Raw genomic sequence first — 15,296 nt, 5'->3', positions numbered from 1 at the left:
CAGCCACAGTCAAAAAAGTCCAATCCCGCGGGAAATTACTCAGCAGTCGACCAAAACGAGTTGCTCCTGTTCTGCATTTCGAAAGGAGGCCATACAAATGATGAACATAAAGTGTGGTTCGACAGACTGGTTCAGAACATCTCCTAAAGATCACAGCCCCGGTATGCAGTGGTCAGTACCTACCAAAAAGTGGTTCAAGAAAGGACAACCAGAGAATCGGCAACAGGGTCACGGGACACTAAGGCTCATTGATGTGATCTATGGAGGCCTCCCCTCACAATCACACCTCCAACTTCAGTGGTTCTTGTGAAGTCCATGCCTTGACAGGTCAGAGCTGTTCTGGCAGCACAAGGGAGCTCTACACATTATAAGGCCGGTGGTTTTAACGTTAAGGCTTTGACAACTTTGATATGATTTATAGAACGTAGAGAGGGGCAATTTCTGAAAGTCAATTATTGAACCATAGATAAAAGCAGCTTCGGATTTCTTATTGCGGGAGAATAAACAGAACCATGTTTTTCGCCCAGTGGCTAAAGAATAAATGACTCGAGAAGATGAGGGATGGCGTGATTAATCGCAGCAACGTCAATGCTGTATTACATCTGGAACAAAACTCCACAGACAAGCAGGACTGGAACAAAACTGTGCGAGGTAGTGGGATTGGCACAGAACCCTGCAGGGTGGATAGATTGAAATTAAACAATTCAAGCCACCATGACTGGAACACAACTCCACAAAAAAAAAAAAAAAAACATGCCTTGCCCCCAATCTAAAACCAATACCTCCTTTCGTACATGTTGTTTTTTGGTGGTAAATGGCAAGTGCAAATTGGTTTTTGAATCCCTAAACGATTTAGGGGAAAGGAGATGTTCCCTACCTGTAAGTCGTTACTTATAAAAGCCTTTGAGAAACACCTGTCATTTTCTTAAAGGGAAAAACCTATCAAGTCAGACTACACACCACCAGGACTGTAACTGTCTTATTGTCTGATTCTTTTGGCGTCCCACAAAGACGCTTAAAATATCTACTGGTTCAATATATGAAGCAATTCCAAATGTCATTCCAAATGTAAACAATTTACACTCTACTTACATGATTTAATGAAGAATCCTAAATGTACAATACCAAAAAATATTAATAATACAATGTAAAAAAATGTAATAAAAAAGGTTCTATTACTCACTCACTGGGGGGTGGGGGGGACTTTTTTATCTAATTATCAGTGTTACACTAAGAGCTAAGGAACCAAAATTTAGGTCTTCTATCACATCAGAAAATCCTTTTGGCACCTTCATTTTTGAAGAGATCCTATCCTAACTTTTGCATTTTATTTGAGGCCTACTATAGTCAGGTCTATAAGTATTTGGACAGTTACACAACTGTTTGTAATTCTGATTTTACTCAGCTTGGGTCGCAAATGACCTAACCCATACATATTTTCCCCCATCACATGCAATGTCCCCACCACAAGACTGGTACACGCCTCCTCCGACACGTGAGCACTTAGCCAGCACCTCTTTTTCCCAAACGGCCGTCAATGCAGCGTCACCAGACAAACAACGCGCTCGGAGGAAAACAAATAGGAGGATATTCGCCAAATGTCCAAGTTGGTTGTGGAGACCCCTTTCAAATGAATGAATTTAGCCGCTTTACTTTGCACCTTTTGCTGACACAGATGTGCAAGTGCACACACACACTGCTTATCTAGTCTCTGTCGAGAAGTGTTGCCAATAGACTGGGACTCTCTGGAAGAAATAAACATGAGCTGTGGAGCAGTGGAACTGTGTTCTCTGGAATAAAGGTTGGTGCTCCATCCAGTACTTTTGGGAAGAGTTGAGGAGTTGGGGGGGGATGAGGTGGGGGTGGTATATCTTGACCTTACTAACGCTTTTGTCACCGAATGCAATCAAATCTTCACAGCAATGTTCCAGAAAAGAGTAGAAAGCCTTTTTCCTGGACAGTGCAGACAAATACTCCAACAAAATCTTGCCCGACAAAAGATGTGCAAATGCACACACATGCAGCTTGTCTAGTCCTTGTGGAGTAGCATTGCCAATAGAATAGAACTCTCTGGAGGAGATAAGCATGAACACGATTGGCTCTGGAGCTGTGGGACAGTGGAGCAGTGTTCTCTGGAGTGATGGTGCTCCATCCAATATTGGTGAATTAAAGTTAGGTTAAGCAGGATAAACTCTTATTTAACACCTTTGATTTCAGAAGAAACATTGAATGAGCAGGTGTCCCAATAATTTTGTCCATACGGTGTATAGATTTAAGGCGTTGTGAAAAGCATAGTTTCATCATTGGGATTGTATTGTTGGGGAGTGAACATTATGGTTTGACCCCTCAGCATGTTCTCATCAAAATGCCTTATTCTGAAAAGCAAGAAGCAAGGCAAAATCAGATGTCCATGATATAATTCCCCCTTAAAAGTGTTTTCCTAGCTTATTGCTTAGAAGGAAGGTATTTCTGAGTTACATGCTTACCGAGACAGAGAAAGCTCATTTACAGATCTGACGGGACGTATCATTTGGTGAGAATAAAGTCAGATTCTACTGACAGTTTCATTTTAAGAAGCTCGAAGTAATTGTTCTTTCCATCAGAGAGCATGTCTCGCTTCGGGAGCTTCATCTCGGAGGATATAAATGAAAGACAATTCGCATAAAAAATAAGAAAAATATTTTTTTGAAGGTGAAAGTTTGTTTTAGCTTGTTTGGATTCTTTTCTACAGTTTTTGGAGCCTAAAATAAAAGTTGCCAATTAGCGTTTCCACTGCCGCTAATGCACTCCACTCTGCACGCCCCGGCTACATTACCATAATGGCTTTGAACTTCAATTGCATTTGGTAAATTCAACTGACGCTTTGAACAGTGTTTTGAACGGTGCTTTGAACAAAACTTCCTTACCCACATCAATGGACACGTCGGGTTCTGTAGAGTTCAGGGCAGAACCGGCCTGCTGCCGCTGCAGCTGTTGCTGAGGCTGAGCCTGAGGAAGAGGAACCTGAGGGTGGTAGAAAGAGTGGAAGAGCGGGCTGGAGGGAGGTGGGGGGGTTTCCCGCTGGTCAGACTGGGGGTCCTCGCTAATGCCGCTGTCGCAGGGAGATGGGACCCACAGGGGGGAGCCGGGGTCCGACGCACACTCTGACACACACAGCAGGGAGTCCAGGAACTGATCAGCCACATCCTCACTCTGGTACAGCAACTGCACAGAGGGACAGGTGCTTCCAGACAGGTGTACTGCATGATACAGGTAAGCAGTTACCATCCTGTAGTGTGTATGGACAAATGCTGGGTCTTACTTCAGTGTAGGGGGGCATTACAACGCCCTTGTATTGCTATTATTAAGCCTTCCCAAACATGTAGCTGCTAATTACTGCATATTGATTTTGGCAGGCAGTGAGTTCATATGAGCACACGTTCATATTCAGACCATATTCAAACAGCATATACATATTTGATATCTGACACACAAGACGTTTTAATGCTCTGAAACGAACGTTTAACGTGTGAAAACAGTGTATGAATTAAAAGAGAATAATAAATGCATAAATCCTGTCATTTTACACATTATTAGATACTACATAGGTGTCTAATACAGTGCCCTTATCTGTGCATATTAAGGGCTCAAAATGGATCTGTATTCCGATTTCAATTTGGAGTACAAACATTAACTCACATGCAAAATATTTACTGTTCCTTTAAGTATTTAAATGCAAAAATAAACGTACAAATACTTTAATAAACTTTACATTTTACATGTAACTGTTAAGCACAAACATAAACTTCCAAATACCTTACTTAGGTTAACATTTCACATTTAACTGTTCCTTTAAACATGCAAACATGAACTGACAAATACTTCTATTAATGTTTACTTACTTGTACTTACGTTTACTTTCATTAAGCAGTTAAACCCAAGCGTAAACTTATGGATAATTTACTAAAATTTACATTTAACATTGAAACATTCCTTTAAGCAGCCCAATGCAAATATAAACTTAGAAATACTTTACTGAAGTTAATGCCTGACATTTAACTGTTAATTTAAGCATTTAATTCAGACGTGAACCTACAAATACTTTAGTAAAGTTTACATTTAACATTTAACTGTTCCTTTACACAGTTAAACATAACATAAACTGACAAATACCTGAGTTGTACACTTCATGTATTTGTCAGTTTATGTTATGTTTACTGTGTAAAGGAATAGTTAATTTTTTTAATTGTTCCTTTAAGCAGTTAAATGCAAACCTGATCTTACAAACAGTTTACTAAAGTTTACATTTGACTGTTCCTTTACACAGTTAAACATAAATGTAAATTTACAAATACTTTAGTAAAGTTTACATTTAGCATTCAACTGTTCCTTTACACAGTTAAACACAACATTAACCAACAAATACTTTACATGTTGAACTGTTCCTTTAAAGTAATGTAAACTTACAAATACTTTACTGACATTTACCTTTAACATTTAACTGTTCCCTACATACATAAACTTGTGAATACTTTACTGAAATTTATGTTTAGCTGTTCCAGCAAACATTCATCACAGGGCTGTGGGTTCAGTACCCAGGTATGCTAAGCTACCACGGTTGAGCTCTTAAGCAAGGGACTTGATTAAATTTTTATTAATAACCATAAATAAACTATTCATAAATGCTTTATAAGGGTGGTCTTGTAAAGTGATTGGATGTATAGATGGGATTCTAATATCAGCCACTGACATTTTACATGATTTAATTTAATCACAGTAAGGGATTATTTCCACTCAAAATAAACATTAAGAGGTCACAACACAGACGCAACTCATACACCCGCATGCAAACACACATATGTGAGTGCACCCACAAACACACTAACACATACAGAAGTAGGTCAGACACATTTAATAAGCCGTCACTGTGCTCTCAGTGAAGAAGCTAGTGATCGCCTCACATTGCTCGTGTCGCGAGTGTGTGCCCATTCAGGCGCTCTGAAGAGCTGCCAGCTAAAGAACTTGTTTTGCTTAAGGGCCGATAGATTGCATGACTGACTTGTTTATATAAAAGAGAATTGAAGGATCAAAAACGAGACCCAGTTCTGTACAGGGCCGTGCAGAGTACACGGCATCTGATGAAAACAAAGCAATCGGATTTTGGTTTAGAGGTGTCATGTGCCATGACACTTACACTTTGATCTGTGATTGGCCAGGCTGGGTTAGCAAGGCCACCGCCTGGTCCCTCCGGATGCGAGTTTCCATCAGCTTGCTCAAGGAGGAGATCTAAGAGTTCCATCCCACTGAGGCTCTGAGAGTGAGAGAGAGAGAGAGAGAGAGAGAGAGAGAGAGAGAGAGAGAGAGAGAGAGAGAGAGACTTGCGTCGTTCTTTGGAATTCACTAACTGGTCACTTTATGATGTTGTGTTTTTACTCAGAGGCCACTTTAATATAAACACCTGTTTGGAACTACCTGACCACTTTATTAGAAACACCTTTGTGTGGCCACTTTAGTAGAAACACTTTGTCTGGCCATGTATTGGACACTTTAGTAGAAACACATCTTTTGTTCCATTTACTGGCCACTTTATTAGAAACACCTACTTTGTACTTCCACTCACTGGCCACTTTATTAGAAACACCTATTTTCTACTTGCAATCACTGGCCACTTTATTAGAAACACTTTGTCTGGCCACTTACTGGCCATTTATTAGAAACCACTATTTTGTACCTCTCACTGGCCACTTTATTAGAAACACTTTGTCTGGCCACATACTGGCCACTTTATTAAAAACACCTATTTTGTACCACTTACTGGCACTTTATTAGAAACACATCTTAAGTGATGTTGGCCAGCACAGACGTCTGTTAGCTGGTGCGGTGGAGCTAGGGACCTGGCGCGTTCCTCCAAACGTGTCGGCCTATTTTGTACCATTCCTTTGTACCATGGCCACTTTATTAGCAACGCCTTTTTTGTGCTTTTTGTGCTTCCACTCACTAGCCACTTTTTGACACACCAACCTCAAGGGTCCGTTATACACACAGTTACACACTGTTTCCCAGCACTTGCTGCACAATTTCTCAGATAACCTCTACCTAGTCCCTGGTTACTGACCTGATGTTATTTGGATGATGGATCATCCTGAACACAGAAGTGACACTGACATGATTGTGTGTATAGAGCTGGTGTGGGTGTATTAGGTTTTTACACACATCAGTGTCATTGTGAGGTTGAGTGTGGTCCAGTACCAAAAACATCCAACCAAGGGCTCGAGGGCAGCCAACACAAGTTGTGCATCAGCAGATGGGCTGAAGTCTCTGTGAGCTGACCTACAAGGCAGAGTACGACTTTGTACTTCCATCCATCAAACCGATACATCTGGACTTCTGTTCTTTCTATTGTTTAACTAAACTTACAAACCCGAACCTGAAGGTCCATTTCCTGGGTTCCACCTTCTACTCGTGTCTTACACACAGATTTCATTTGCATAAGGAAGGTGACACTCTTTGAATGAAATCTTCTTATTTAAGCTCTTGAAATAAATAGGCTTAGTCCATTCCACTCTAACCAGCCTTTAAACAGACAGAGAGAGCGAGAGCGAGCGAGAGAGAGAGAGAGAACGGGAGAGATTGCCATAATCAAGGCTGTCCATCATGTGAGAATGGACTATCACGCTGAGTCTACTGCCATGAAGTACTTTAAAGCAAGTGAAGAAAGTAAGTGTCGCCCATTAAAGTGTGCTACAGTCTTAATGCTGGATTAGTAATTACCCTCAATGTCACATTAAATAGACAGTGAAATTGTGTGCTTGATGTGTGTGTGTGTGGGGGGGTCATGCTATTTTTTCATGCTACTTCTTATATTAATATTATTATTAAAGGTAGTGACTGTGATAAGATATTGGTGTTATAAGTAAAATAATGAATTAATATACTTATTATTAAATTATGCTTATTATTTATTATAGTTATTCATTTATAATAATATGAGTAAGAGAACAGGTAGAAAAACAGGACAAACAGAGAGGAAGTGTGTGTGTGTGTGTGTGTGTGTGTGTGTGTGTGAGAGAGAGAGAGAGAGAGAGAGAGAGAGGTAGGTGAAGAGAATGAGAGTAGTAGACATGTAGTGGGGCGTGAAGTAGACAACAGAAAATGAAAGCTTCCTAGAGAAAGAGAGCTAAATAGAGAGATAGAGCGACAGCAAGAGAGAGAGAGGAAAGGGAAGAAGAGGGGGGGCGAGAAAGAGGAAGAGAGAGAGATAAATGGGGAAACGTAGAGAGAGCAGTAGACAGGTGGTGGGGCATTGAGTAGACAAAAGGAAGAAAAGGAGATCGCTAGAAAGAGAGAGAGAGAGGAGGAGGGTCAGACTACATTTATCAGTGGAATGAAAAAGCTCATTCACCTTTAGAGTTCTCTTATCTTAAAGTGGAGAACTGATGAAACGCTAGGAGGGATGTGATTGCAGAGTAAATCCTCTGGGATCTGGGCGGCTGGAAGCCAGATGCTCCAAAATCACCGCCTTTTCCCTCAGGCATATATACCTGAGCCCCTCGGCCCTTAATAGAAAACTCCTATTTACTGCAGCGCTGAATAGGTCTGAGAAACTGAGTCAATCACTGCAGATCTTATGAGGGCGCGATAGGAGAGGAAAGATCTTCTGCTGACACATTCCCGCTCTTGTTGCTATAAATCGCTGCACTTTTTCCAGAGAAATCACATTAAGTATTTATTTGACAGCGCGGGGTGTCTGCTGGATCATTACTGTGACATGCAGGGGGCTTAAAGCTGACATAATGTTTCGCACAGCGACTGTCACTAATGTTATAATGTCTGGGACATTACAGGTGTCAGAAAATGGTGAAATATGCCAGTCAACCAGGAATAACATGGACAAGCACAGTCAGAATTCTGGCTTCGGGATGTCTGCTAGTGCTGGTTTTAGCTGCAAAGCGCAGACAACAGACGCCAAATTCAAATCCTACCTAAAGTCCAGCCAAGAATTTCAGCCACATTTAAATAATGTTTCCCGTAAACGTTTTCAAGTTTATACTAATGTATGACACACTGTTATCTATAGACATGTACAATGGCCACTGTATTGCTAAAAACATTAGCAGCAGCTAATTTAAGGCCTAAAGTTATGTGTGTCATACAGTGTCAGGAAGCGCATAAGAACGAGGAATAAGGTTATTGAACAATTTGACGCAGTTTAATCGAGTATGTAATGATTTGTGCATGCAGTTTACACAATGCTAATTAGCTCCTTGCTCATAAAAACACCACCAGCAAAAAACGGCAAACCTTATCTACAAAATATCAACTTTCCATTAGAAGAAAAATGCTTAGCTTTCAATAGGAGCCAATGTAGAAGCTTTTTAGGAGCCTCTATGTCAGTACAGTTACCATAAATCTTAAATAACCAAATAAAAGAATAAAAGCCTGATTAGAGTTTGTCAAAAAAAAAAGTGAACAACAGCAAAAATGGCTAGAACAGGAACAATAATAATACTTATTATTATAATTAATACTTAATTATTATATTATGCTTATTATTAATTATAGTTATTAATTTATAATAATATGAGTAAGAGGACTGAAAGAAAAACAGGAAAAACAGAGAGGAAGTGTGTGTGTGAGAGAGAGAGAGAGAGAGAGAGAGAGAGAGAGAGAGAGAGAAAGAGAGAAAGAGAGAGAGAGGTAGGTGAAGAGAAGGAGAGTGATAAAGAGACAGAGAGAGGGGGTCAGAGAGAGAGCTGTAGACAGGTTGGGGGGTGTGAAGCAGACAATGGGGAGAAAGAGAGATTGCTAAAGAGAGGGAGAGAACAATAGAGATAGAGAGACAGCAAGAGAGAGGAAAGACAATGAGAGAGAAGGGAGAGAGGACGAGAGGAAGAGAGATCAGAAAAGAGAAAAAAGACACAGAGAGAGAGAGAGAGAGAGAGAGAGAGAGAGAGAGAGAGAGAGAGAGAGACTGAGGGGGGGGGGGGGAGGGTCAGACTACATTTATCAGTGTACCATTACATTTATCATTTACCACAAATCTTTAATACCACATAAAAGTTTTTGGCAAAAAAAGTGAACAACAGCAAAAATGGCTAGGCAAGGTTTTTGCGTGACAGGAACAATACGCCTGTACTGAACATTGCTGTCCGTTGTTGTCCCTTCTCCTCGAGTTGTCGAGTTAGATTGAAGGAATTTGTATTATTTTTGAATTAATTCCATTTTTTTCAGACAGATTCACAGATTCAGTTTCACATATGAAAGGGGCCCAGATGTGATCTGAGTGCTGTTCACACTGCCACACATAACACATCTGTGTCGCATATGACCAAAAAGATCGGATTTGGGCCAGTTCCAAACGCAACACGACATAAATATTGGACAGAAAGTTGTGGTTGGTGTTAAGTCGAATGTGTCGAATTTTCCTCCAAACATAAGGATTTCCTTTAAGAAATTGTTAGCACGAGAAACAATGGTGATGTAACAACAGCTACCCTGATAGCAAGCGTGATCAGCGCCTGTGAGATGTTTGTTTTGCTAAGCTCTATAGTGGATTCTCCCATTTCTGAGAGTAAACACGTCTGAAAACTGGACAAATATCACCCTCCCTCTCTTGAGAAATGTGAAAGCGTGTTCTTTGCTGCAGTTTGTTTTTGGTTTGGTCAGACGATGTGAATTCTACTTGACCTGCAAGAGCCATAACTAAGGAAATCACTTTAACCCTTTACTAATAAGTGTTGACAAAAGTGGCTGAATGGCGATCTGTAACCCACACTGTCTCTTCAAATGGGATTGTGTTTTGGTCATAGTCCCCGCTGTTCGGACATCATTATTGACCTGGTAACAAAAGTCAAAGCAAGTCATCATTGATCATGACCACCACCCTAAAGTAAGGATTCCCAAATGGTTCTTGGATTGGATATACAGTAATTAGTATACAGCCTTTATAGAATGTAGAACAGCAGAGGTGTTTAATCAATACCAATAATTAATCCCCTATAGAACCATGTCTGAAAAAGAGAACCATGAGGAACCTGTTAAAGGTGCTGTATATGATTTCAATCCAATACACTGTAAAATTCAGCGAATCTTCCCTCGTGTTTTGCTAGCTCTCCAGTCTCCTCTGTTTGTACTCAGCCCTGGCTCTGTAAATGGGAAACAAGCGAAGCGTCTCAAGTCGAGCCACACAACACTATACCAGCCAATCAACCACAGGGGGCAGTCATTCTTGTGTGAAGGACAGGGAAAGGGGAGGGGCAGGGCAGACTGTGTATCTGAAACTGGTTTGCTCAGCAACAGCAATTATAGCAACAGTTTGCTAACCCACAACCTAGCAAATGCTAACCTAGCTAAAGCTAATTCCTTGTAATGACATTGTTCTCTAACGTTGCATCATCTAAAAAGATGTTTCCCAGCCAACACGCTCATGTGGTGGAACGTAGGCGAAGTGGGTTCTAGGTGTGCATGAGCTCTGAGTGGGTTTGTAAATACTTTACTACTGGGACCCAGTTGGGCTTCCCAGATGGGCCTCTTCATTAAAGCCCACCTTAATCTCACATGGGTCCCATCTCCCATCTAGTCCTCGTTTGCAGTGTACAACCGAAACGAGACGGGGGCCCATTTTTAACCCATTTTTAATTTTAAACCTTCTTTAGAGAACCGTTCAGTGGAAAATATAACGTCCTTGAAAGTTCTTAAGTTGGAAACTGTGGAGAAACCTCTCAAGGTGCTTTGAGGAACCTTCAAGAAAGGATTTTTAGAAGAAAAACAAAAGGTTCCTTAAAGCACCTTAAGAGTTTTACAGTTTTTCGCCTCCACAGTTTCAAACTAAGGAACCTCCAAAAGGTTCTCAAGGATCATAAACCTTCAACTGTGTTGGTGTGAAGAACCTTTTTAAAGTTGAAAGAACCCTTAAACTGGTATAGAAAGTTCTGTAAACCTTCAAAAGGATTGTGACACATCTGATTTTCAAACATGCTTCTGTAGGGGTCCAAAGGTGGTTCTTTAATGGCATCTCAAAGAGCTCTTTTCTGCACCTTTTTAATGATCCAAAAAGGTTACAACACGTTCCTCATAAGGGCTGATGAAAATTGCCTAACGTTCAAGCATGGGTTTAGTCATTTACTGCTAGTCATTTACGGCCGTGTGATGCTTTCTGTACAGTGATCACACTGCGTTCTTTAGCAGATAAGACTTATCCTATCTGAACGATCCTTAGGGCTACATTCTCTCTAAGCCTTTGGACCTTCTTGTAAGCTGATGGGTTTGTCTGTAAACTAAGCTGAGGAACATTCTCTCTCCACTGAAATCCCATCCCCTCCAGTGCGGGATAAAACAGTAGGCCTGATTAACAAACCACTGAACTGGCTTCTTCCAACATACAGTAGATGTCCAAATGTTTGTAAACACCCCTTCCAATCAATGCATTTAACTACTGTAAGTTGCACCCATTGCTGACACAGAAGTGCAGATGCACACACACAGCTTGTCTGCCACTAGAAAAGGACTCTCGGGAGCCAGGTGTGGGCTCGAGAAGTAGAAGCCTTACCCCCGATCAGTGAGCTTTGAGGCAGAACTGTGTTCTCTGGAATGATGGAGTGGTGATCATCCAACCTCCTGACCTCACTTACACTCTTATCATTGAATGCAATTAAATCCTCACAGCAATGCTTCTCCAAAATCTAATAGAAAGCCTTCTTCTGTGGACAGTAGAGACAGTTACTCCAACAGAAGCAGGATCAGCTCTTTTTAATAGTCTTGATTTTGGGAGAAACAATGAATCAGCAGATGTCCCAATACTTCTTTCTCTTCATCATTCCACTTAGACTTTGAAGACCATAATCTTTGTGTGAGAATTGGTATTTCTCGCTCCTGGGCTCCCCCTAGAGTCAGAAGGAGGAATTTACACTTTTAGCCTCCCCTTAAGAAAGACACGGTAACATGCATATCTGGACGAGCTGAGAGACACAGGACCGTCACAGAAATATAAAAAGAGTCATGTGGACCTGCTCACAAGGCTATTTAAAAGAGTTTATCCTGCTTTTGTTGGAGTAAGTCTCTACTGTCCAGGGAAGAAGGCTTTCTACTAGATTTTGGAGCATTGCTGTAAGGGTTTCATTGTATTCAGCGACATTAGTGTTAGTGAGGTCAGGACGTTGGATGATCACCACCCCACCTCATCCCAAAAGTTTTGGATGAAGCACCAACCATCATTCCAGAGAACACAGTTCCACTGCTCCACAGCTCAATGCTGGGGGGCTTTTTACCCCTCTAGGCCACACTTTACATTAGGCATGGTGCCAATAGGTTCATGTTGATCTGCTCCAAAGAGTCCTATTCTATTGGCAGTACTTCTGTACGGGAACTAGACAAGCCGTGTCTGTGTGTGTGCATTTGCACACCTGTGTCTTAAAGTAGCTGAATGATCGTTAGCAGAGGTGTCCACAAACATTCTTCACCTTGTTCTGCTCTCAAGTGATTCCATAGCGTAAGAACAATAGCAAGTAACAGCGAGACACAGTTCTGGCCTACACAACCCACCTGCTGATAACCAGACCCACCCAGTTCCACTCAGATAGGTTCCTAGTTTGGGTACAGGGCTCCTGGAGAAACCTTCCATTGGTACAGAACCTTTAGTTGATTTCGACAGTCTTGAGACGTCTTGTTCGCTTCTACTTTGCTACACTGTTATAAATTAAAGTTTCTGAGTGGTTCTTGGCTTGGGTGCAATTTTTTAGGAAAGACCTGGTGACGGAACATGACTTTCTTTATTAGATTATTCCTATAAATCTTTTTAATAGATAGGTTCTATGACATTATACAAATTTCCTCTTCAAAAAACTTCTTCACACCTTCCTTTACTCAAATGGTTCATTACAGAACCATCCATTGTAACGATTTCTACCACACCAATGGTCTTCTATGGCACAACTCCAAAGACCTATTTTGTTGAAAGGAACATCTAACCCACCAATGAAAAGAGTAAATTTGACATTTTCAGCCACGCCACACACCAGTAACACAATTCCTGCACTCCAGCTGATAAGTTTGTCTTTTCACCGGAACACAATTTCGTAAATCTGGGAAAAGTAATGAAAATAAGTGAAATAGTTACCTGATCTGAAAGCAGTGCCATTCTGGCAGCACGGATGTCCTCGTTCAGCACTAACAAACCACCTAGTTTATGCATCCAGAAAAATTCCAGGTTTCTCGGGAAGAGACCTCACTGTGTTTTCCTCTGGCTTTGTCCTGTTGATTTCTGTCCCAGGGCAAAGTCTGAAACCTCAGATTATCAGCATGTGATTGACATGGGGACTTCCACGGTATTGGGCACAGCGCTGTGACTGACAAGTTACATCACACTTCTCAGGCTCCAGGGAGTTCTCTGCCATTGGCTGATGATTGCCTTATCTATCCCACAGTAACCCAGACAGACGCAATAAAGGCTGAGATCACTTCATGTCCTTGAATTTATTGGATTTATTGGAACATCTAAAGAATCTGAAAGCACCTAGGGCCTGTCCAGTCATGACATGGATTTCTGTGAAGCAAATTCAAGCACAAACTCAACAATCCTGTGAAATCTAAAGCAAAATTTATCTTTTAGCTATGAATTTTTTAAACGTTTGGCCAACCAGTTTCAACCCATGTCTTTAATATTTTAACTGTTTACTGAATCACTGAACTGAGCTGCAATATTAACTGGGTATAAATACAACATATCAATCGTTTTTCACTGGGAATAAAGTGCTTTCGTGTTAATAAATTCCCAAAACAGGCTCATTTATTGAAGGATTGAGCAGTATTCCTTCTTTGAAATGAAAGTTTTGAGTCAGGTTTCATAATTATATGCAAAACTTAGGTTTTATGTTATATTTCTTTAAACCCCATGAATTATTAATTCCTGCATGCAATTAATGAAGCTACTCCTTAGATTCCAATATATTCCCTATATTTTACCAGAAGGCCTCCTTCAAAGCCTTCAAACCCTGAAAACCCTGAATGTCTGATGTATATAAAATAATGTGCAGAACATCCTTAATGGTTTCATTACTTCCAACATTAGATATTTAATGAATAGTAAAAAAAAAAACTATTAGTATAATATAAAAAGTGTAAATATATATGGAAAAAAATAATATAAATGAATAGATGTAAATAGAAGAACACTGGATTTTAGAATGTTGTAGAAAGTCTGTATCCTTTCTTGTTGGGTAATATGTTGTCCAGTTTATATGTCTGTATATGTTACATAATTGCAAGTAATTGGAATTGAAATGTTTGTGCTAGAATTTTGTGATCCAGGATGCAGTTGATCTACTGTGCTGATAGCATATCGCCACTGTCCCACAAAAACCGCATAACTCCAAAACAGCAACTTTACAGCAGAATAAACCCAAACCTAAACCTAAACCTAAAATCATGTAAAAATGTAAATATTTTATTGGTCCATTCATCATTTTTCATAATTTTTTGCCATTGAACTGCCACTGATCTAGCATTGCTACATAGCTCCGAAGATGTCTGTGCTGATCAACATCACACTAGGAGTGATGTGGAGAGGATGGGCCATCAACCCACCCTAGAGAAGACAAGGCCATGTATGCTGCCTCAGGCTCCGGCTGCAGATAACAAGTAGCATGACCCGGGATTCGAACCAGCGACCCTCAGATCATAGTGGCAGTGGTCCACTCTGACCCCAATTGTGATGTTTAGATGCAATGTAAAGGACAACTATCGGATTCAAAAGTTTGGGTACTCCTGGTCAACTTTTTTGTTCTGAAAAGTTAAGTGAGTAGAAGAGCCTGCCCCCCTAAAAACTCACCTAGCTACACCCCTGGTATGTACAGAGTTGCAGAGTAGAGATGTCTATGAGGAACACTATCTGCTAGCTAGCTAATGTTGGAGATAATCATTCTTGGCCGTGGGCCTTCATATCAGTGAGATAACACTGGTTGTTGTTTATGGCAGCATGTCATTTATTGCATTCAGTGTTGAAATATTAGTCCAGCTACAGCAAACAAAGAAGAGTCTCTGTTGTGATTGCCATGGTTCACAAAAGGGCATGAGTGTGCGGTTCTAAACCACGCTTGGTTCCCCAACCTTTCCATGGACAGTTTTTTTAAAGAGAGTGTATAGATTTTTATGTGCTATACCAAGTTTTTAAAAGTTATGTCCTGGAGCTGCACATCCAGGCCAAGAAACACTGAGGAAGCCCTGGCAGGCGTCCCAGCAGAACTACCATAATTCGTAGTTTATAATTAAAAATTTTTTTTTTTTTCCCTGTCAGGGTTTTTACTTTTGATTATTTTCTGTAG

At 40.6% G+C, this 15,296-nt stretch overlaps 1 protein-coding gene across 1 annotated transcript in view; it reads right to left on the bottom strand.

Annotated features, from left to right (window-relative positions):
* creb3l3b (cAMP responsive element binding protein 3-like 3b) overlaps positions 1-13,114 on the bottom strand; it is a 36,157-nt gene extending 23,043 nt beyond the window's left edge. The window contains exons 1-3 of the mRNA XM_072669325.1: positions 13,094-13,114; positions 5,174-5,290; positions 2,907-3,204 (exon numbers count right to left, since the gene is read on the bottom strand). Coding sequence (XP_072525426.1) covers positions 2,907-3,204; positions 5,174-5,290; positions 13,094-13,114 — 436 coding nt within the window. The remainder of the gene's footprint in view (positions 1-2,906; positions 3,205-5,173; positions 5,291-13,093) is intronic.
* Between the last annotated feature and the right edge of the window lie 2,182 nt (positions 13,115-15,296).

This window comes from Salminus brasiliensis, chromosome 23 (genome assembly GCF_030463535.1).
Source record: "Salminus brasiliensis chromosome 23, fSalBra1.hap2, whole genome shotgun sequence".
NCBI classification, from domain to species: domain Eukaryota; kingdom Metazoa; phylum Chordata; class Actinopteri; order Characiformes; family Bryconidae; genus Salminus; species Salminus brasiliensis.
This window is presented reverse-complemented; position numbering and strand designations above follow the sequence as displayed.